This window comes from Stegodyphus dumicola, chromosome 3 (assembly GCF_044657685.1).
Source record: "Stegodyphus dumicola isolate Sdum_Otavi_A_Nest chromosome 3, ASM4465768v1".
NCBI lineage: Eukaryota > Metazoa > Arthropoda > Arachnida > Araneae > Eresidae > Stegodyphus > Stegodyphus dumicola.
The window spans coordinates 264,512,425-264,537,293 of record NC_140770.1 but is presented as its reverse complement, the minus strand read 5'-3'; the positions used below and the strand labels follow the sequence as shown (position 1 = coordinate 264,537,293).

Sequence of the window (24,869 nt, the reverse complement as noted above, 5' to 3'; positions counted from 1 at the left end):
CTATACATAATAACTCTGCTTTAAAGGATGTAGACAAATTTAATTACCTCAAATCTTTACTAACGGACACAGCTTTAATGTCAATAAATAATAAAGGGATTACCATTAGTTGCCGAAAATTATGCTAAGGCAATAAATATTCTGAAAGAAAGGTTTGGTAGAAAGGAAATTTTAATAAATGTTATGTAGAGAAATTATCTGATAGCGTTATAAAAATTAGGTGAATGATTTTCTGATTTATGGAAATTTAAATTTTATTTTGATTCTGAATTATTTATTTTAAGGCTTTAATTTTGGGGAAAAACAGATGCTTCTGGAAATATTATTTAGTTTAAATGAATATTATTTATTTTCCTCTATTTGCAAATCTTGTACAAACTTTTATTCATTGTGGAAGAAGCAGGGAAAGGGAGGCAATTTTCGCCAAGTCATGATTTCGCGCGCTTTAGAATGTTCGAGAAAGAATTTTCATTGTTAGTTGACCTTAAGAGAGGAAAGTACGTGACGGAAAGGTCAAAGGTTGCTACTTGTCTTTCAATGTAAGTCATTCAGGTTTTTGGCGATTGAGGGTCCGGTTGTTGGCTAAGTGAAGAAGGGCGCGCATGCGCGATCACCTTTTTTCCGCATTCTGGAGTTGAAAACGAAGATTTTGCCATAATTAAGGGGGCGATAAGTGAAGCCATAGTGGGAGCCCGTTTGGTGAAGGACAAGAAGGAAATTTGAGTTGGACACACTTACTTTTGGCGGACTCTTGGACTGACTCGCTGATTTTTGGGCTTGCTGGACAAAATGTAAGTGACTCCGAGAGGTGTTTTCCGGCGGGGAGCGGCAAATATGCTCCCCGGCCGCGTTTTGGTTAAGAGGCGAGACTCTCTTACACACTTACTCTGGACTCGCTTAGGCACTCACTGCTTGGATTCGCTGACTTTCGGGCTTGACGGACTTGTTGACGGAGACTGAGAAAAAACTTGTGGGTGTTGCGAAGGAGAAAGGAAAAGATTTAGTCGGCATCGAGCAGTGCTTCCGGCGGGGAGCGGCAATTATGCTCCCCGGCCGCGGGTTTTCTCAAAAATGCGAAGAAAAAAAAACTGTTGAGCGAATAACAAAAAAATTAACAGAGACTTGGGTCTCTATCTGTATCGGCAAAAGTCAGGACGATGTCCTCTGAACTCCGACTTGAAAACAGAAGGAATTATGTCACCTTAGACAACTGGAAGCCTGCGTTAGCCGTTCTCTAAAATGCCTAGCTTAATTGTCTACATTTTCCTTGGTGGAGCTGAGAGTCTAGGCAGACAGCCATGCGGTGTAAGCTGTTCTCTTGCTTCCAGTGGGAATAATTTTCTTCTATGGAAACCAGTAGCAGGCGTAAGATTTGACGGTATAGCTGATGTAATTTATTGTCGTGCCGTTCGAGTTTCTGGCTTGCGGATTTGCCAAGTGACGTAAGGATAGAGCTAAGATATGAGCTCTCCTCCACTTCAAGATGTCCACTCAAGATAAGTATTATTTTTTTTGGTGTGTTGGAACTTTAGGCAAGTTTTTTCAAAAACGTCCTTAGCAGTAAAAAAAAACAACGTCGAATCTAAAATTTAACTCTCAGGCCAAATTGTTTCCCTTTCCTTTCCTTTAAATCACCAGACAAACCTTCAGTTTTTATGAATTTAAATGAACCGACTCTCAGATGAGGTTAAGATTTTTCTTATTGTGTTGTAATTGAATAAACTGATATTTAATCTGGAACCTCTTACAGTATGTTTTCTTTATATATTTAATATGAACTTTTCCTTTATATCTTGTATATGTTTTATGTTTTCGATCCTCTCACGGCGCGGTCCCGGAATGCATTTTTTTCACAACGCAAAAATGCTGTACACGTTTCACTATACGATTACTACCTTTAACGGCAAGTAGTTTCATATTTAACATTTAACAATATAGGAATTTAAGATATAACATTGGTCAAGATGTCTTTACCAGATAAGTAATTTTTTGGTTGGATTGAATTCTCACGGTAATCTATATAACATTGGTGCCGTGAAGTAAGATTCATAACATTATTTCCCGGCGTGAACTTAAGCAATTTAGCATAAACGCACATATGAATCGTCTGCTGAATTTAAAGCCAGTAAAAAAAATGAATGATATTAAAGCATTACGTAACTTATATGATAGTTTAGAAATTGAAATTAGAAGCTTTGACTCCCTTAACGTTATTTCGAATTTTTACAGCTATTTGTTATGCCCACTGTTAATGAGAATACTTCCTAGCGAATTAATTTTAGATTTCAACCGATTGTTAATCCCTGACACAAAAACCACAGTAACTAACATTTTGGAATTTCTGAAGAAAGAAATGAAAGCAGAGAGCGTACATTTTTTCCAAACATCGCCAAATTATTCTGAGTTTAACATAAGAACCGAACCACATAAACATCAATCTCGAGACCTTTTTAAAAGTGGAAAATATCATACTGCTTTCAGAAACAAACATTTTGTCCCAGTAGTAGCGTCTTTGAATACGAATACATCAACAGCCGATTGAATATTTTGTGGGATGATAGAAGATGAATCTTTGAAAAGAAAGAAATTAAAAATGGATGGCAGATGCTATTTATGTGTTCGTAAGGCTCATACGTCAGCCCGTTGCAGCTCGGATATACGCTGTGATTTATGTTCACTAATTCATAATACTGATATTTTCAGTGCTCAAACCCAAGCCTAACGTATGGTGTATGTAGAAAGACTGGACACAATTTGTACAGTAAATAAAAAGATCTTGCTCAACAGTATGTGAGTCTCTGTATTCTAATTGTATGTAACGGAATAATGAAATAAAATCTCGAATAAGTAATATATGCGATACAACATTCGACTTTTCAAAGGTCTTTCAAAGATGTGGTTTGATGAAATTTCTTTGACGTTAGTACCCTCCATTGCATTCTGAAACTTCCTCTAAGAATTCTGTACTTTTATTTTTACCTTCTAATGACAGTTAAATTAATTATGTCTCACTTCCTTCTAGAATTTAAGCAGTAATAATGCTTTTGTTATAAATAAATATTCTTTAAATTCCAGCTGCTGCTATCTTGTCCAACATAGATAAGACAGCCGATCCTTGCGAAGACTTCTACCAGTTCGCTTGTGGCAATTGGTTGAATGGAACTGCCATTCCTGAGGACAAATCATTCATTTCCATAGATTCCAAAATCGAAGATGAGCGTGACGACACTATCAGAGGCAAGTAAATATATTTAAAGGTTTCACAATCAACCATTTAATTGCAGACTTTATCAGTAACCTTCAAGTTTATCAACGTGGAATGTCTTTGTCCCTAAAAGGGAGAACTATACTACATGAACTCTGTTAGCAAAAATGGTCTTTATGTTGAAGAAAATGGTAGATTTAACAACTGAGAAAATATTCAAATATACTTTGTAGGCATCGCGAATGATATTAAATTGATTGGTAATATAGTAGAGTATTGATTTGTTATTTGTTGTACTATAACTACAACATGAATATAAACAAATGGTTTCATGAAAACGAGTTGATATGAAAAATTTATAATCACGCGATGTCTAATTATTAAAATTACAAAGATTAATTTCATTATATTTTATTTCGATATAGCTGGTTCTACGGAGCAGAGTTCTTTTGGAAAGTAGTTTGGGGACAAAAAATTTCTTTTGAGTACAAAGATTTTAAGACAATAATTTTTAAGCAACAACATAGCCTCCGGTATGAATCTGTGGTTGACAATAACATTTCTTCGTATTTTTTCCGAAAATCCGAGAAACCAAAAAGCAACGCGGCTTTCGCAAAGTAATTAGTAACAGGACCTTACCTGACCGCTTCCTACATTTCAGGTGTAGATTCAGGTGCCCAAATAAGACTGCAAGAGAAACAATGCAAAACGTGAATTCTGTTTCAAAATTTCAAGTGAGTCTGACATGTTCTGTAACTGGCAGACAGTGCTCAGCTTAAACTTCGTAAAATATCTTTTTGTGTTAATGCTTCACGGTTTCTGAGGGTATCAACAATATCTTCAAAGCGAAAGTTTAAGGCTTATCGGACATCTACAGGATTCTAAAAAGATTCAATTTGATTTGTCCGAAGTGGCCAGAATTTAAAACTGTGAAGCAAAACACAGAATAAAAGCTTTCTAGAACAGAAAATTTTTCTCTGCTCAGGAAATATTTGCCCCAAACGTTTGTATTTAATTTAAACTCTCTCTTCTCTGGTCTACACGCAAAAAATAGTTTTTGGTTCAATTAATTTTCTGTAAGGGAAATATATATATATATAATACTGTACAGTAGTAGAAATAACTGAATACTTAAGAATACTATTGTCTTACCATAAAAGAAACATCAGAAAAAAGTTCTGCTCCCCTGTTCTGGCTTCTGTAAACCTTTATATGACATGTGACGAAATGCATGCCCCCAAATGTATGTTCTTTCTGTTAGAAGAAGTGGTAAATAGATGGAACATTTTTTCGAAAGATTAAGCTGAAGCAGTTCTGGAATGTAGGAGTTTGGGTCAATGTGCAACATTGTAGTTCGGGTATATGCTTTGTTTCCTTTATCTTTTTGAATTTCTGTATATACGTCGTCTGCCACATTGTTTTAAGTGTGAGTGTCACCAAAAGATAAAGACAAAGTTAAATATTTGTTAAAATAATGTTTAACCATATGATTCATTCACTATCTAAATTCTTTCTTTAAATATTGATCTAAAGATAATGCAAAGTACTACCTTTTGGAAGATATTGAAGTTTGATGCCATTTCTTGAAATAAAGGTTTAAAAACGCTTTTCCGGCCACAAAATGCTGAAATAAACTTTCCTTCTATCTTTTTTAACTTTATCGTTTCCTGTCACCAAAAGATAAAGTTAAATATTTGTTAAAATAATGTTTAACCATATGATTCATTCACTATCTAAATTCTTTCTTTAAATATTGATCTAAAAATAAAGCAAAGTACTACCTTTTGGAAGATATTAAAGTTTGATAAAGTTTGATGCCATTTCTTGAAATAAAGGTTTAAAAACGCTTTTCCGGCCACAAAATGCTGAAATAAACTTTCCTTCTATCTTTTTTAACTTTATCGTTTCCTATATATTTGAAAGGTTCCCCTTTCATATTTTTTTCCACGCAATTATATAATCTGGCCATTTTATGTACATTACATTATTAAATTTGGATTTGCACGTAAATTTAGAAGTACCTGTGTGCTACTATAACTCAATAATATTTTATTCGTATATATGTTATTTATTTTTATTTCTAGTTCTATTAGAAAAGGAGTTGACGGGAACCGAACCAGATTTCATTATCAAAATAAAAGCGTTGTATGATTCATGCATGGACAACGGTAAGTCTCATCTTGAATTCATCTTTCATCATTTAAATTCATCCGAAATATAACGAATATAATAAAATCAAAATGCTTATATCTTCCAATACCTTTGAAGAAAATTTTGAATGTCTTATAATAAATATTAAATAAATAAATAAATAAATTTAAAAATATCTCAAAGGAGTCATTTTAAAGTTACACCAGAGGATTTATTATGGTTTTTTATGCTCCAGTTGAACTCGTAGTTTATCTTTTGTTCTTGGGTTCACTCCTGCTGACGGAAAACATTTTTTTGTCATTTTAACTTCATTATGAAACATAACTTTTTCGCCCTTGCACCACATAAAATTCAGCAGGAAAATCACAAAATGTTTTAAAAAGTATCTTTAGAATTCTCGATGCAATGTTAAGTGATGCCATACACTTTTAACACACATGAACTAGTGTTCCTGAACCTCCCTTTTGCATCGAAAATTTTTTTTCACTTTTCAAATAAGTAGCCGTTGCCACGTCAAGCAATCTAAAATACAGAAAAAAATTTGCATTGCTTCTAATAAATCCAGCTAGTGTCATATCACGGGTCAAGCTGCTAATTATTTGCGGTGATCCACTTTAAAAATCCACTTTGGTAATTTCAATCTTTACCATGCTTTCTACAAAGATATCGAAGCAATATAATTTAAAGCAGATTTATTCATATTTAACTGTTAGTTTTTATGAAAATCCCCAACTTTGTCGGAAGCAGTCAAAAATATTTCCAATGTCATATGTTATGTGATTGGTATAACAACATTTGCCATTTTTTAAACGCTCATGATATATTATATTTCTCAATATTTAAATACATTTTTTTAAATTTTAGTGGTAAACTCTTCTTGGAAAGTTTATATAATAATCTGCAGTTTTTTAAATCTATTTTCACATTTTTAAGAGATTTATCCATACTTTTCATTATTTACTTTCTTGAATAAACGAATATTGAAGCACATTGTAATTTATTCACTCATTTATTTATTATTACTTTGCTTTGCTTGTGCTCACTTAATATTTTCTTCGAGAAGAAAGAAGAGAAGTGGAGGGCATTGAACCTTTAAAGAAAGCTCTAAAAAACCTCGGCGGATGGCCGGTGGTGGAAGGAGAAAACTGGAATGAGACTTCGTTTGACTGGATGAATACTACCTTCCGACTTCGCGAGATGGGCCAAAATTATGACACTCTTATAACCTTATTTATTAACCAGGACATAAGGAATACATCTACTAACACCATAACAGTGAGTACAGACGAATAAGAGAAACTTCTTTTATTAATTATTAGCGGAAGTACCCGATGCCAGTTAAGTTAGATTGAGAATAATGTATCTAACAACAGAGAGAACGATATCGCTGTAATCCTTTTTAATAGCGATGCAAAAACATACGATTCATATACATACATTTTTTTTTTCAGTCTGATGCGATATGGAATCCACATAAAAAATTTCGATAGAAAAATAAACTAATTCTCTTTCATTATATCAGCAATAATGGCATGCAGTTTTTAATGATTTTCGTCTTTTTAATCAAATAGTAGTTCCATCCAATATTTCTCTTACATTCAGTTTTAGCCGATTAAATGTGGCAAAAATTTATCATAATTGATCAGAAATCAATAATGCGATCAAACAAATAAACACTCATTCTTTTATATATATATAGATAGATTTTTGTAAAACTTAAAAAGTTTTCATTAACAAATTCTACGATTTGAGAGCGAACAGTGGCTACACTTCTCGCAATAAAGCATGCGAGACTGTTGCCACTCGGTAAAATTAGGGCGTTAATACCTCTGATTTTAGCAATTATTTTTATAAGTGAACGTCAACCTTTTCCAGGATCCAGAAAAGAACTGTAGAAAGTTTGGTGACGATATGTCACCAAACAAACACGCAGATATTCTTCTTTATATACATAGATACAGATAACTCCAAGGCTCTTCTGAATCAGTAGTTTTGTTGTCAAAGTAGGGTTGAGTGTGACTATTGTAAGTCAAGTTTTAAACACTTTTTTGATCGATGAGTTTTAGTATAGATTTCAGTATCTTTTATTAATGAGATTGTATGATAATAAGCTGTAAGGGCACTTTAAAGCATTTCAGCTGCATCATTCGCCATACTTATATCCTTAATGATCAGGTCACATCTAGCTTCCACCTGATCGGCAAAGAACTGACGTAAAGAGGTTAAGTTGTATCGTCATCAGTGACAGAAATGAAAACAATCTTTCACGACACCATCTTTTGACGGTAAAAGCAGCTACGAATTGCCGTCTACCAGCAACTATAGATATGTCTCTACAGTTTATAGATATGCAGACTATAGACAGGTCTATCGACAGATAGATCTACCTAGCAACTATAGGTGGGGCAAACAAGAAAGGAAGCTGTAACAAACGTTTTTCCGTGACAGATTTGAACACAATTTATCGTGAACACAGTCTACAAGTGGTGAAACAGCTGTTACCTTTCTCATTTTACCAAGAAGTAGTTTCTATTTGGATCCAAAGCTACATATTATTAAAGAGCTTAAAATTCCAAATAGCTTTGAATTATTAGTTTTTGCAACCGTTTTTAATCGTGACCGTATTTGTTAATCAAGTACATAATAAATGTTCTAATTGCTTTTTTTTTTTATAGTTTCATAACAATATGTCTCTAGGACTATCTTAGCGATTAAAAAAAGTTACCTTTTTTTTTTTTTTCTTTACTTGTACGAAGTAAAGGAAATATTGTAGTAGCGAAACATTTGGGGTATTATATTTCAACGAAAATATGCATTTTGACTGGTCTTGAATCCATTTGAACAATGCTTTTTATGTGACATCTGTACGTAAGAAGAGAATAAAGCACCCTTTTTCCCCAAACGAATTACAATAGGAATTTAAACTGGATACAGAAGAAATTTTATTTCGTGACATCTGTACGTAAGAAGAGAATAAAGAACCCTTTCTCCCAAAACGGAATACAATAGGAATTTAAACTGGATACAGAAGATATTTTATTTCGTAACGTATGCACGTATATATCTAACATAAGTAAAAAACGAGTAGCCTCAGAACGTTAAAATGTTGCACATGTTGCACTCGCACCTTCCTTTTTGCTTGCAATCGGCCGTACCGAAAGTGTATATACATATTTATCCACTTTTTTACACGGCTCGGTGAGCTCAGTTTTCTATCCTTATATGTTAGTAAATTGTGCCTTTTTTTACTTTAACGGGGATATGATTATGTTGTTCTCATGTTCTAGTTAAGGTTTTTATGACTTTAATCAATCTGCATTCACTAGTTGTAGAATTATCAACAATTGCTTGTTTTTTGCGTAAAAAAAACTATTTTGTGTTTTAGAATTTTTTATGAAAATGTTTTGAATTTTTAGGTACTTTTGCCTTGTCGCGAAGTGAGAACTGAATTGATTGAATGAGAAATACATCTGCAATGAAATTCGAGGAAATAAATTTAAATGAAATGCAGCAAAAATTATGTATAATTAATTACCGCTTACATAGAAGTCATGTGGTGTTCACATATTTTTTTAAATAATTTATGTTATGCTTATCCCGTTCATTTAAATCACGCGTGAAAGCATATACGGAAGTATAGTACAAATATGCAGTATGTCCATAAATTTGACGTTTTTAAAAAATCGTATAAAATCAACAGTTTTGCATACCAGAGTGCGTTTTGATCTGAAGATTTATCACAGAGTAAACTGAATTTTACTTAAGTTTTAGTTAAAGTTAAAATTTACTTCATTTGAAGATAATGCACTACTTATATCGCGAACATGTGCAAATTTAAATGTTTCAAAAAAATGAAGAGTAACTGAGAGCTCAAGATAGACTGCAAAGTTATTAGTAGCACTGTTTTCTGAACTGATTCTACGAATTGATTCTGTCTAATAATAATTATCCTCAATCTATATATATATTGCAAGTTTCTAACTACGCCATCTATCAGACAATTTCAACTAAAATATATTTTAACTAGAAGTAGACAAAACCGTTCTTTTATGTGATAGGATCAGAACTATTCGCTCAATGAGATGAATTGATTTTTTCAGTGACTCACCGCTCACTAACAATAACATTGATGAAAAAAACCCGAACGACGGATGAGTCGAGAGCAGTTAGCGAGGATGTAGCGAAGAGAGGAAAGAATCGCATCAAGATTGGAATTAGGAACGGTTTTAGCGAGGTTGGAGAGAAGAGCGAAAAATGAAGAGTGGGATTAGAAGAATTGGTTCAAACAAACGCTGATTCCCTCAACTAACGTCTTTTAACTGTAGTGTTGAAAAATTCTCTAAAACCTCCTTTCTACGCAGAACTAACTATAGAATTAAAAAACAGAAATTTTTCAAAAAATTGGGAAATGATAAAAATATAACTCGTTTTTAACATGGAAGGAGAAATTCTCTTCCTCCCTAAAATGGAAATTGCACTTTTTTGCACAAGGAATTGCAGAAGGACATTGCACAAGGAAAACGAAATACACTTCGGAAATAAGCTTTTGTATGAAAACTGCCCTTGATTTTCCGATTCAATAATTGTACATGAATTTTTGAAAAGTATTCAAATTTAAGTATGTGTGTGTATTTAATTATGGCAAAGCACACGAGGGCTATCTGCCTAAGGGGAGGGATGCCTTCGTGGAGGACTTTCTAAGGGAAACTGGCTCGTATACACGTTACACATGGGGAAAACCACGAAATCACCCATGCAGCCAGCCCGTTCGCGGGATTCGAACCTCGGACCGAACTACCAGTGTTCAGCGACTTTACTGCTCGGCCGCTGGTGCGCCTTATTCAAATTTAAGAGATAGTCAAATAGTAAAAGAAATGAACTGATTTGAAGCAAATGAATCGCCTTTACAAGTGCCTTAATGCAATATGGTTATTGTCGATGTAGTGATATATCGTTTCACCGCTTTTAATTTTATCGTTTTGCAGTTTTATATTGTGGCTAGAAGGGTACAGCTTGAAGGGGGTGTACACCAGAATTTCTCTATTAGTCGTGCAGGTATTGTCCAACCACAATAACTGTGCAGTTTCGCCCCAATTTTGATGGATAACAGCACGCGGGGATCCGAGTGTCCCCCAACCGTGTTATTCTACCATTAACCTCTCGGTAGCACATTCGGCTTGCTTTGTATTTTCAGTTCCCCCATACCACACATAAACTTTATGCTTACAAACAACCATGCCTTTTCCGGGATTCGAACACGGATTTTTCGGTACGGCAGTTAGCGTCACTAACTAGTACACCGACCGTATCGGAATACTTTTTTTGACCCTGTTATGGGAGAGAAAAGGAGCTAAAAATTTTTTATACGAGCGCCGAAAAAAGCTAGTTGCAATAACTGATTACGAATATATGGTTAAGATTCTTGAAAGTCAAGTTGCACTTTTATTATGATGTTACATTGAAAGTGCGAGGTGAGTTTAAAGAATCTTCTTGTAATAATCTAATATAATGCTAATTTTCTTTCTTTGGGGCTAATTAGATTTTGCTTTTATGAATTCTTGTCCCTCAAATCAAACAAATCCCGACTTATAAACATGTGAAGTTTCCCTAAAAAAAGAAAAGGAAAGGAAAAGGTTTATGATTTGTTTTCATAAGCAATCTAAAAGGAAGTATTTGACATTTAAAAAAATAATCCCGTAATTTTTATGATAAAACTGGCATAGAAAAGTTAATCAAGCCTTTTTTCTAGTGTATAACTCATATATAACTCCTTTCAATTTTTTTTTCAAGTTGGTCCACCCCGATTTTGGTACACCAACTTATAAAAATCTGCTTGGTTTACCAAGCAATTCTATAGCAGATGCTTACTTCAGGCTGATGGTCACAGCAGCTAATTGGATGGGTGCAAACCAAAGTACATCGGAACAAGAACTCCGGGATGCTTTCAATTTTGAAATCATGCTTGCTAATGTGAGTGCAAATTATTTCCTTTGATTTACCTTTTCGTGACAATACAAACTCATTACACTTGTATGTTCAAAAGGTTCCCGGAATAGGCTTGTAGAGTAGTTCTATTTGAAGTTGTTATTTGTGGAGAAATTATAACTAAATCATCTTCGAAGTAGCATTCAAGTTCAGCTAAGAGATTCAAAAATATGAGTGCCCAACTTAGTGTTTGTTTCGTCTTTTTTGACTAAGCAAAAGAACTAAAGCATGCATCTCTAACTGTTTCTAATAAAGTTAATTAAATTAAACAAATCATTTTGGTAATTTTCATTCTGTTATATAACATGAAGGAAGTGTAAGCAATTATACATTAGACGGCGCTTAGTATGATAACCATCAGTGTTACTGTTGTAGCCAGATGATCCGCCTCCGCAATGTAGCCAGATGATCTGTGACGTAAGAGTCATACAGGACTACTGTCGGCGTACGAAAGGAGAGTGGGGAGCTTTGTCTACGTGTTTCCGTGGCGATGCTTTTCAATAATATTTTTTCGAGCAACCTGGAGGCTACGAGAAGCTTCTATAAGGGAATTTAGGGTTCTCTATAAATATATTTGATACAGACCACTGTATCAAATATATTTATGGAGAGCCCTAAAGATCACTGTAGGATTTCTTTAGGGTATCAAATATATTATTATGAATGCATCACTGTATCAAATATATTATTACGAATTTTGTAGTTATATAGGTAACTTTAGTAGAATTATAAGAAAAATTGTTGTATTTTTCAGTATAATGTAGCGCGAGACAAATTTTAAGGGGGATTCATACACCTTAAACCCTTTATGATCTTCGAATATGTGACTGTTGCAAGATTTGTGATATTTTACTTATTTTAAAAGCAATTACTTCCAACCTTTTACAGTTGACTACATAATATAGCTGCTTTGGGAACTAGCAACCAGAAAATTCGTGTTGCCACAAATATTTTTGTAATTTTATCCGCTTCGTGACAAACGTTTTCGTTATGTTTCCATCTTGCGCTCATGGTATTTTAAAAATGGCTAATGGTACATACTTGAAATTTGACAGAACTCTTTATATGGGCACTAATTTCTAACCGAATCAAAAATATGATGAATATTTTAATATTAAAAAATTTTATACACGAAAACATGACAGATTTTTTAACAAAATACATTTTTATAAACTCAACTCCAAATAAAATAAAAATTTAACATGAAATTCTTAGTTTTGGTTCACAGTAGTTTCCAAATATTATAAAAGCTATATATTGAACATGGAATTAAATTATGCAACAGAATGTCTTAAACTGTGCGCGAAAGGTGGAAACACAACGAAACATTTTGTCACAAAGCGGATTAAATTAATCGGTAATTTGGTGAGAAATGGCCAAAAGTCCCTGAATTTGGTGATCATTTGGCGACGTTTTCGTCTGGTCCCTATTACGAGGAGTGGCGCCCTCTCGGATGTGGAGGGCGTTTTTAACCATGTAACGCGGCAGCGAACTAGTCAGGTCTGGGAGCTCCTGCCTACGGTGACCTGTATCACCGTAATAGGAATTGAAATTAAGTAAATGTACTTGACCACTATGTTAGCTGTAATCGTAATTCCACCCTTGTATTTGATGTCCAATAATTACGAGAAACAGAAAGTACTAGGAATACGTCGGCGGTTGGATGTAAACTATAAAAGGCAGGAGAGAGAGCATCTCTGCTCAGTTAGTTAGTAGATATTACTGTAGTTGCGAGCTGTTATTTCCCCGTGAGTTCGAATTAGCTTTCTCTTTAGATGCCCTTTGCATTGTGTTGTGTTTAACGTTATTAGTAGTTTGTAGTGTATCTATTGATTACGCTGTGTGATAATGCGAATACGTGTACAAATATTTATGTGAAAAATTCCAGAATTCTGAAATATTTTTCATAAAAATAAATTTTTAACTATTATTGGACCTTGTGCATTAAAATTATAAATTGCATTAAATTTCAAATATTATCGGATCTTGCGCATTCAATCTATTACCAACCCGTGCGTACGCAACAATATTTATTGAGAGTACAAGTACTTACTGTATTGCACTTTATTGTACTTATGTACAATTACTTACTTTATTAAACTTTTATTATGTAAATGAACAGTTATCATTCGGATGTTACTATTATTGCTGAAGTCCCGCCTTTTTGTATATGGAAACATGGAAATTACATTGCTTATTATGATCTACAATTTGGTTTATATGATCAAATTATAATAGAAGAAATTTTTAACTTGAAACATAGTCGCCAAATGAGTTTAAAATTGCCTAGTTGCATTGAAATGTCGCTAAGTAACTAAAATCCCCAAATGTATTGGCTTCGAATTTAGTATTAGGCACAAATATTATAGAATTTAGTATTAGGCACACTATTTAATATTAGGCACAAAAGAAATCTTAGTTTTCTGTTAGATGTTCAAGAACTCTATCGATTTCGAGGATACCAGATATATGTCTCTCTTCTTCAGAAGCAAGAAAATATCTGCAGAATTGTTTTCCTGAAATCATCTACGACAATCTAAGGCTGCGTTTTTGGCTAATTTTAAAACTTACGTTGACTAGTTAGTTCTCTTTAGTGAGAGAGAGTATCATAATATTGAGATTAGTCATACAACTTCGGTCAAATCCTTTACAAAAATTGTACGAACTTATGCATTTCCATAAATGAAATGTGAAAGTGCTTATTTATTCGTTTCTAGATATATTAAATTAGTTGAATCCGATTGATCTTTCGGAGGATTCTTTTCTCATGGTTTAATGTTATCGTGTGGTTTTAATGCTATCAAAATAGCCATAAGCAAATATGATCACACTTAAGCGGCGCCTACTATTATACACTCTAAAAGTTAGCGAGAAAGTCTAAAATGTCCTACAAAAGGAGAATTAATGGTAATTACAGCATTAAGTTAATAAATTCACTCATAAGAGTCGTGTCTTAAAATCTGTGTTAACCTTTGTTAGAAAATCGGTGTTGCCCGTTGAAAGATTATAAGAGTCTATAAATGTTTCAACATAAAATTCCTTCAGTGCTTTCATTTTTAGCCCAAAGGGCGTTAGCCCAGAAGGGCTATTAATTTCGTTTTGGCATTTTGCGTTGGAAACTTTAAATGTCGGTTCTCTTTTCAAATTGTTGCCACCAAATGTTATATTTAAAGAAATTAAATAATGAAATATACATAAATGTATGTATGTTTCTCGCACTGTGATAAAACAAAGATACGCAGAGAGATCAAATTTTGAATAACGTACTCTTCCACCGAATATGGGCATCTCGAAGCCTTAATTTGGAATTTGAAATTTATTTTATTATCGACTTCAAATTTTGTAACACTTTAACGAATTTTTGATTAAGAAACTCAAAGATTTCCAAACGAGCAACGGTAACACTGTGAGGAAAAGAAACGTTATCTCCAGGGCGCGAGACTGTGTATCGGAAATTCTAAACATATACTCATTTAAAAATAATTTTGCAATATTGCCGCTGAATTGAATTTTAAGTGCGAATAACATGATATTTAATAAATAAAGGTAACTCATAAAACGTTAAAAAACTCTCCTTAGGGCGTAATGTATAATCTGAAAGCTTTCAGATTTTTTTAAAGCAATCAAATTTTAAAGTAAAAAGAAATATTTTTAAGATATGCATTTATCAGTTTGATATAGTTTAGTTTCTTAATTAAGGACAGACGGATTAAATATGAAAGAAAAATATTTGACTTTTCCTTAGTAATATCTTTTTCTGTATGCCTTTTTAAACTGATCAGAGTTTCTCCTTTATAGCTCACTTCACAAGAGACACAGTTTGACTTCAGTACTATATATACTACCGTTGGGCAGCTGATGATTGATGCGCCACAGGTAAACTTATTATTCTGTAAAAGGTTTTACTAAAATCTCAAATCAAAATAATTACATACATAAATACTTATCGGTACTAAAGAGAACATTAGGACATACAACTGACTGAACGAAATTTTTATTTAAACTTCTTATTAATTCTTGCTGTATGAAATATCCACATTTAAGATGGTAGAAAAAATAACTTTGTGAAATTTAATATTAAATTTGTAGAGAAATTCAGCGAAAAAAAAAAAACAACGCAAAAACAGATGAAATTATTTCTGATTGTAATTTCACTGAAACTAGTCTATAAGGTATTTTCTTCCTCCTTTCTTCATGCCTTCGTAGTATAACGGTAGCACACCTGGCGCGTGTTCGAGAGGCTAGATTCGAGTCCCGGAGTAGACATGCAGATTTTTCAGGTCTGCTGCTGGCAAAAATACCTAATCTCTCTACAATGGTGCCTGAACTAAAAAGTGGTGAATGATGATTCTTCACCATCAGGATTTGGCGGCTGTGTTTCCTAAGCCCCAGTCATCCTTGAAAAGGGGGAGTATATAAGGCATTTTCTCTCTTCTTTCTGCAGGCCTTCATGGTGTAGCGGTAGCCCACTCGGCGCGTATTCGAGATGTCCAGGTTCGAGTCCCGAATTGCATACTTTTCAGGTCTCCTGCTTCAAAATATCGTAATGACTCTACAAGCTCAAAATTATAAAAGCACTATTACTATGGCTAACTTAGTAGAATTTATGATTCTAAGTAGAAGTTGGAGTACTTGATCGAAAAAAAGATGGAGTTCGCTTTGAACTGGAATGTTGCGGAAGCTCATTATTCGAGAAACTGTTACGCTGAAAAGATTTTGAAGCTTTTAAAGAATCTAAGTTGGGGGGTTAAGCTAATTTAAGTTTTTAACAATTGAAAATTATGATTTTTGTCCCGGCAATGGATGCCATGTTGGACAGTTTTTTTAAAAAATTTTCTTTTGTTTAACACTAATTTCTTTCAACTGTTCAGAGTGTCGCTATGGTAAACAAATACTAGAGTGAATTTTAAAGAATGCATTTATTCTATTGTGGTTTATGCGCTGTCGGCGAAGTAGATTTAATTCAATCCAATAAGTTTAAATGAAATGCAAGAAAAAATGCGTATAATTTAATATTCCGTACAAGGAAGTCATGTGGTGTACACATCAGATTTTTTTATTAGGATAATTAATATTTGTATTAAGGGATATAGCTTATTTCATTGTAATTTTTTTCTCTTGAAAATATAAGATAAAATATCATTAATTATACTTTGCTTTTAAGAATTTTTTGTTTTTTGTATTCTTTTATGTTATTTATTGCTCATTTCACTGTCTTTAAGATATTGAAAAGTTTAGAGTGATTTTTTTTTGGGGGGGGGGAACAAAGTTCTTAACCTCCTTTATACCATTTGAGATCTTAAGATTTTGCAAAGGGAAGTTGCTTAATTTATTTATTAGGATAATTAATATTTGTATTAAGGGATATTACTTATTTATTGTAATTTTGTTACACGTAATAACTTTTTTTATGAAGTTGTTCTGCAGAGTAAAATTCTACGCAGTTTTTAAATTTAACGTTTGGTGTTCCCTTCAGCCATTTTTCCGGTATATTTAAAATCCAGACGAAGGCTGGCAGCGAAGCTGCTAGTTGTACATAAAAATCAGTACAGTGGGATTCATGAAGCCTCATATTCAAGTACTGAAGAAAAGGGAGGTCTCTTGAAACCAAAGCCAAGCATTAGGAGAGAGATAAAGATATAGGTTTCGATGAGAAGGTTCTAATACCAACGTTTTTGGAGTTCAAATATAGCTCTCCTGTATAACACCTTTTTTTTTTTTTTTTTTTTTTTCGAAAGACTAATTCTTTAACAATTACATAAAGTTTTTAGCATAGTTACAAGTTGTTGAAATATCAAACTTAGTCAGAAACAAAAAACTCGACACCTTAAAGAAAATGAGTGGAAAATGAATTTTAAAAATTAACAAACAAAATAATTAAGCGACCAGGTTAGTATAAACAGAAAAACTAGAATAGATATTAAATGAGCGCTGAGGGCCATAACTCTTTTACCAAAAATGATCAAGCAACAATTAAAGCAAAAGCATAAAATCAAACAAAACTTAAAATAGGAATTAAGTTTCCTTTAATAAAATATTGAATATAATAAATTTTTTCCTGGAAAGAACAAACATTATAAATTACCATTCGAAGTAAATTACAATCACAACTCAAATCAGTATAAGCTTCAGCACTTAAAAAAACAATCTTTTGAGAACACTTAATAATAACTCTTTGAAATCCAGACCCTTCGCTAAGCTGTATCCTCAAAATACCCGAACCGCCCGAAATACTTTTCCAGTTTCACAGCAATTTCCTCCCCTCCCGTCCATTAACGCAGAAAATAGGTGTGAAGATTTCCAATGACATCCTTTGTACTTTCTAACAAAGATTCCATTGCCTTTGACCCCGTTCTTTATAAAACTATTCTGAAGGTCAGATCAACAAGCCTTTCCGGCTTTGTTATGATCATGACTGAGATTTTGATTATTTCCGTTATTTTTATAGGAAGGAATAAATTGTTTAAGCATAAATATAATCCTTAAATTTTTAAACTGCTCTTTTATTGCTGTTTAAACCTTAAAAGCACACTGTACCACAAAAGAATCAACAACGAAATGTCACAATCAGCCAAAGACAAAAAAAAAAAAAAAAAAAAAAAAAAAAACTCTTAGGACAAGCTGTCTGCAAAAAACTGATACAATGCATTTGGGGAATGTGCACCTGCTCTGCATACCTTAGGGGGAGGGAGGAAAAGAAGATTACAATCTCGGGCGGTTCTGGTTGTTTCAATGTAGAGCCGTGTCGGGCGGATTGGATGTGAAGGAGTTAAATAAAAAAATAATTAATAACACTTATTGTTTGACGTGTTTTGATAGCATAAATTAAAATCAAACTCCTAATAGAAGTTAAGCGAATTATCTCTACATCTCTGGAATTATCTCTGGAGCACAAATGCACGACTTGTGCTTGCAAATCAACCAATCACTTGTGGTGATCTAACTTAAAGTAAAAGTAAGATAGAATTTAAAATTAAGCTATGCTATAGCCAAAGACTTTGCAATTAAATTTAATGCGAAACTGGCTCACAAATTTAACCAGCGTTAAATTTTTAAATGTCGGCACTATAATACAAAACTGAAGAATGAAAGCTTATTAGAGCTAGCAAAAACTTAGCAATGTTATCTCGAGAGGCTGAAACGTGCACTGTCTTACAATCCGTAAATCTCACGATATATACTTTCAAACTTATTCTGGTAAGGAATTGGAGACAGAAGTGAGGGTACAGTTCTAAATCATAAAATAACTTATTAATTTAAATAATAATTCTTACACATTTTAAATTAGAACCCAACACTACAGATCTTACAAAATACAAGTATTTACCACAACAAAAGAAGCTTTGATAAAGTTGGACAGAGTTCCAACCAAATTGCAATGAGCAATATCCTCATACTAAATTATACTATCTTTGCTATCGAATTTCTTCATCTGTTTAAATATGCTTCTTCTTTGACAATCTTAAATTTATCACGCTTCTCAAAACGCTACCCAGAGGTTTCGCAGAGTAGATTTTTACCTGCAGAAGTCATGCAAAATCAGCTTAGGCATTATAGCATTACAGTTATTCTCGTGGGGATGCAGAATGCAGAGAATATAAGCAAATTTAAAGAATGAACTAATTAAACTAATCGTCAATCCATTTTCAATCAATAATCATTTGCGAGTTCAAAGATTTCTTTTGCTCTTTAATTCCTCTTATATCATACATAAATATGACGATATCATTTTTGCAAAGATAATTTTCTATTACAGAACAATATGCCTTGAACGATTTTCTGCAGAATGATATATGTTGGCCTCAAATTAATTCATTATGTTTTCATATAATTTATAACAGTATTCTTGCTTCAAAAGCGGTTGCTGCCAATATTTTTCAATAAAATTTTTAAAGAGATTTATTCTATTTCTTTGTTAATTGAAATAACTGTAGAGAAAATTTATATGGAAAAATTTACTGTAATCGAAATGGCATAATGACAAAAATATGTGTTCTATTCTGGCGCATCGATTTGGCTAATATATCCAGCTGTGGAAACTTCTTTCTCACATGTTGTCCTACAACCGAAAAGTTACTGATCAATAACTAAAGCGGAACTAAGAACATGATTGTACCGATAAGCAATGAATGGCTAGGTATGATGAACATGCAGTTAAATGCTCTACCAGCCAATATAGATCTGGGCATATGAATGGACAACCGGTGACACCGCCAGCAGAGGCAGAGCTAGCGATGTCGGTTAAGCCAGATCAACAGCAGCACCTCGGCTGTTGTCAACCAGAATGGTAGCACGGGCCCCAGGAAGGCGTTGCTAATCTGGATAGTTAGTGCAAGGGGCCTATACTTACTTACTCAGGCTAAATAATAAATCACCCCTGGACTTATACCTAACCTAACCTATCGTTATTGATGCTTTAAAATTCTTATTCTTCAGTTTAGCAGAATTTTCCTTATCTGATCTAATTCAGTTACAAATTTTCAACTGTATCTGCTTTGTTTTGGAAATTCTAATGTTCTTATACAAATATCGTTAAAAACCAACAAGCAGCTCTTAAATGAGTCGAAAAGAGAAGAACCCATCTTTAATGAAAAAAAACTCAGTTCTATAATTAGCGAGAGAATGCTACCTTTTACTAGTTCAGGAAAGAAAAAAAAGAAACAAGGGGTAGAAATTAGCATAGAGAAATAGGATATAAACCTAGCTTAGAAAGCCTATATATAAATCTCGTAGAATAAAAACTTTTATGCGCAAGATTTATATGGAATAAAAAGCGATTCGTCCTTGCGAGAGTGTAAGGATCTTAAGTTATACTAACGTTTATTTTATTTTAAATCTTTACTATCACTTCTTATTTTCTACTTCCGGCCAGAATTATAAGCGTGAAGGTTTTTATGCAAAGTTGTCTGGCGAACGCCAAGTATTTAAGTTGTGGCTTTTTGCCAAGCGAGAGAGAGGAAGCAGTGAGTCAAAGCAGGCCGCTTACCTCAGAAGTTACGCAGTTGCTGTTTGCCTTCCAGGCCAGAGGTTTTAATCCTCTTGATAAATTTAAACGTATTGTAGTGTTCACAGTTTCTGTACTACATACGCCTTCCTGTTAATATAAGGCCAATCTTCCACGTTTATTATTCTAAAGTTAAATTAGAGTTTAGTTTTATTTTTATACTTTTACGTTAGACCCCGAGTAGCGGGTCGGTGTATTCCGAAGTACGGAAGTTATTGTATATAGAGAAAAATAAAGGGTTTTGTATACCCTTCGTCTGTATCCTGTCTACTTACCACAATTAGTGAACATAGCTTTAGTAAGCTCTCTGTTCCGAGTCAGGTCCTTGTATGTTCCCGAAGAAGGTTAGAAGGAACATTGACCCTGATAGTGGCGCCCAACGAAGAAGAATAACCATGGCCGAGTTTCAAGAAGAACCTGTGCTGCCTGCAGAAACGGCTCAGAATCCAGAAATGCCAGCTGCCGCCCTGGAAGGATTTGGTTACATCGTCCAGACCATGCGCGCTTCGATGAAACCAGAAGCAACATTTAACGGAAACTCACCGGTAACCAGTTTTTTGGAAAAATTGGATGACCACTTCATGCTCTACCCCGTGCACGAGTTTCAAAAAGTTACCTTAGCTACCAGCGCTTTGAGGGGCCAAGCGCTTAACTGGTTCAAATGTATAGGCAGAAGTCTCTTGGGTCAAGCAGGAAGTCCCACATATACTTACGAACATTTCAAGACTGCCCTACTAAAAGCCTTCCCTGTTGTAAGGGATCGTGCGAAATTAGAAACGGAACTTTTCAGTATATATCAACAAAGAATTGAAAACCTCTCGTGCTTTATTTTAAGAAAAATTCACATTTTCAAGCTCTTGTATGGAAACCGTCCGGATCCTGAAATAATTCAAGTGATTTTGCCGAGGTTACTACCCCAAGTGCAAGACTTTATTGAATTGAGAAATCCGACTACACTGGAAAAGTTATTTGAGCTAGCAATCCAGTTTGAAAGTAGAAGAACGGCGGACGTCGAAAGAAGACGCCAATATCAACAACGAAACCAATTTGGTACGCCAAGACTACAGCAAACTCAAGCACACGGCTACGGAGAAAAAGCGAATCAGTGGGCAAGGAAACCCGAGCATTCAAAAACAGCCGGCGAACGTCGACAGTTCAATAGCAACCCAGGAAAAAAGTCTCAAGGCCAGTGGAAAAAGAAGGAAAGCACGGAAAGGAAAAACAATTTAAACTAAAACGGATTTCTGCTGACGAGAGGGTGCGGAAATCCGAAGGCCACGAAAACCCCTCTTCCTACAAGTTAAATACAGTAATGGTGAAAAATTTGACTCTTCCGAAGATTGAAGTCTTGGTGAATAATATCCCAGCCACCGCACTCCTGGATACCGGCGCGCAGTGTTCCTGTGTGGCAGAAGAGTTTTTTAGGAAGTATTTTCGCAAATACCGCATATATAATGCGGATAATACAACAGTGTTGGCGGCGCAAGGAGAAAAATGTAAGTGCGTAGGTAAAGTACCTTTGTATATCCGTATCAAGGACGAACAAATAAAGGTGATGTTTTTTATAGTAAAGAATCTGCAAGCACACTTAATTTTAGGAATAGATTTTCTTTCAGAAGCACAAGCTACGCTGGATTTTAATGAAGCGTCCCTTAAGCTGACGATGAAACCAGTTCGTACTGAAAACGCTGAACCGCCGATGTTAAAACTTGACCACCTGCCTAATGACGAGCAAGATAGAATCCGACAAGTGGTAAGTGAATTTGCTTCGTTATTTAGTGATATTGCAGGATTTACTCAGGTTACTAACCATAGTATTGACACCGGAGATGCAATGCCAGTTCGCCAAAAACCATACCGGTATGATAAGAATAAGGAAAAAATTATAGAATGGCATATTACCGATATGCTACGTAAAAAGATCATAACGCCCATCTCAAGTAGTTATGCTAGCCCGGTGGTTTTATGTAAGAAAAATAATGACTATCCTTTGGAGCATCCAAAAAGGTGGAGATTCGCTATTGATTACCGTAAATTAAACTCCATAACTAAATATCCGGTATATCCGTTACCGATTATAGAAGAAATTCTAAGGAACATAAAATCAACCAAATTTATGACGACTTTAGACTTAACGACTGGTTATTTTCAAATAGGGGTGAGGCCTGAGGACGTGCCTAAGACTGCTTTTATAACCAAGTCTGGCACTTATGCATTTTTGCGTATGCCGTTTGGCCTTTCAGGGGCCCCGGCAACATTTCAGCGATGCATGGACATTGTGTTAAGACCTGTTCTTGGAAAGTCCACATTTATCTATTTAGACGATATCATTATTACTAGTGATAATCTCGACCAACATGTACAGGATTTAAGACAGGTGTTTTCTTTATTAAATGAGGCCGGTCTAAAAGTTAATGTCGAAAAGTGCAAATTTGCAGCCCCTGAATTAAAATATTTAGGTTACAAAATATCTCAAAAAGGGATCGAGACAGATGAATCAAAAATAATCGCTGTACAAAAGTATCCGACTCCAAACACGGCAAAGAAGCTCTCTTCTTTTCTAGGACTTTGTTCATATTATAGGTCCTTTATAAAAAATTTTGCAGCTATTCCTGAACCATTGTTAAAATTAAAAAGGAAAAAGGCAAGATTCTCGTGGACGGCCGAAGCCAATAGTGCTTTCGAAAAATTAAAACAAGCATTAACGCAAGCCCCTGTGTTGAAATTTCCGGAAAAGGATGAGAATTTAGAAATTTCAGCGGATGCTTCGGATTATGCGGTAGGAGCGGTACTTTCGCAAAATCAGCAGCCCGTGGCATTTTTTAGCCGAACTTTAAATCAAACACAAAGAAACTATTCCGCGACCGAGAGAGAGGCACTTGCAGTTCTGTTAGCAGTGCAAAAGTTCCGAGTCTATTTTGGAAAGGCGCCGATAACAGTGTACTCTGATCATGCGGCGGTAACTAGATTGTACTCAGGGAAAAATTTATCCCCAAGGTTAATAAGATGGGCATTCAAGCTGCAAGAATATAATCTGGTAATCAAGCATACCTCTGGAAAGGAAAATATCGTAGCAGATGCCCTATCAAGGATTAAAATAGACGAACAAGGCAATACCGTAAAGATGGCAATGCTTACAGCATGTACAATAAATTCCCGAGAAACTGTAATAACCGAACTGGGTAAGGATCCTGAGTTTGGAAGCATTTATGAGTATTTGAAGGATCCTGAAAATTTTAGCCACCAAGATATTGTGGCGATAAGAAATAGGGCGGCCCATTACGAACTAATAGATGGTCTATTATTTTATACAAAAACTACGAATTCCAACAACGAATTTTGACCTGTTATCCCAGCTAGTCTTAGATTAAATATCCTGCAGGAGCTCCATGACAGCCCTTTAGCTTCTCATGCTGGTATTCGAAAAAACTATCCAACGCGTACGCGAGGCAGTCTACTTTCCTGAACTGCAAAAGTTAACAAGGGCGTATGTCCAGTCCTGCCCAACATGTCAAGCAGTTAATTATATTAATTTCCGCCCGGCCGGGTTTCTAAATAGTATTAAATCCGAATTTCCAAATGAAATAATTGGCATCGATTTATTGGGCCCTTTCCCAAAAAGTCAGTTAAATAAAAGTCACTATCTCCTTGTTATGGTTGATCATTTTAGTAAATGGACCGAAATTGTTCCCTTAAAACGAGCCTCCGCGAAATTAGTTACTGATTCTATTTTAAATAAATATATTTTAAAACACGGGGCGCCCCTAAAAGTTATATCGGATAATGGTCCTCAATTTGTAAGTAATATATTTGAAGACATGTGCCAAAAACTGGGCATACGTCATTTAAAAATGGTCCCGTATCGGCCGCAATCAAATATAGCGGAACGGGTCAATAGAAATATAGTGAAAATTATCCGTAGTTATGTTAAAAATTTTCATAAAAGCTGGGATAACTATGTCAATGAATTTGCTTTCGCCCTTAGGACCGCAAAACCTGATACAACGGGCAAAACTCCTGCTGAGTTATTTCTAGGCAGAAAGATTATAACACCGTTAGATAAATTATTTTATGTGCAACAAAGAGCCCCAGAATTTAAAATGGGTGATATAGAAAAACTAATAAAAGAAGCAAAAAAGAATACGGAAGTAGCACAAAGAAAACAGAAGCTCTATTATGATTTGAAACGACGGGGAGTAACTTATAAAGTAGGGGATGAAGTTTTAAAAATTAAGCATTCACTTTCTTCAGCACCAGAAGATAAAACTGCTAAATTTTTTCCACGATTTGAAGGACCATATGTTATAGAAAAAATAACTCACGCTGTAGTAGTGTTAAAAGCCAGAAATGGTGAAACCTGTTCCGCAAACATTGATCAAATCAAGCCCTACTTCGATCGTAATAAAATGCAAATATTTTCAGATCTTTTGCAGGATCCGGCACGGCAGACACCGCAGGCACAAGCTCCAGAGGTGGAAAAACGACAAGTACAAGGGCAAGCCAATAAGAGGCAGGAGCAAGTGA

At 34.5% G+C, this 24,869-nt stretch overlaps 1 protein-coding gene across 1 annotated transcript in view; it reads left to right on the top strand.

Moving 5' to 3' along the window:
• Positions 1 to 24,869, top strand: part of LOC118185068 (neprilysin-2-like) — an 89,478-nt gene that overhangs the window by 11,362 nt on the left and 53,247 nt on the right. Inside the window, exons 3-7 of the mRNA XM_035354863.2 lie at positions 3,076 to 3,237; positions 5,290 to 5,373; positions 6,420 to 6,631; positions 11,147 to 11,326; positions 15,140 to 15,217. Of these exons, the coding sequence (XP_035210754.2) occupies positions 3,076 to 3,237; positions 5,290 to 5,373; positions 6,420 to 6,631; positions 11,147 to 11,326; positions 15,140 to 15,217 (716 nt within the window). The remainder of the gene's footprint in view (positions 1 to 3,075; positions 3,238 to 5,289; positions 5,374 to 6,419; positions 6,632 to 11,146; positions 11,327 to 15,139; positions 15,218 to 24,869) is intronic.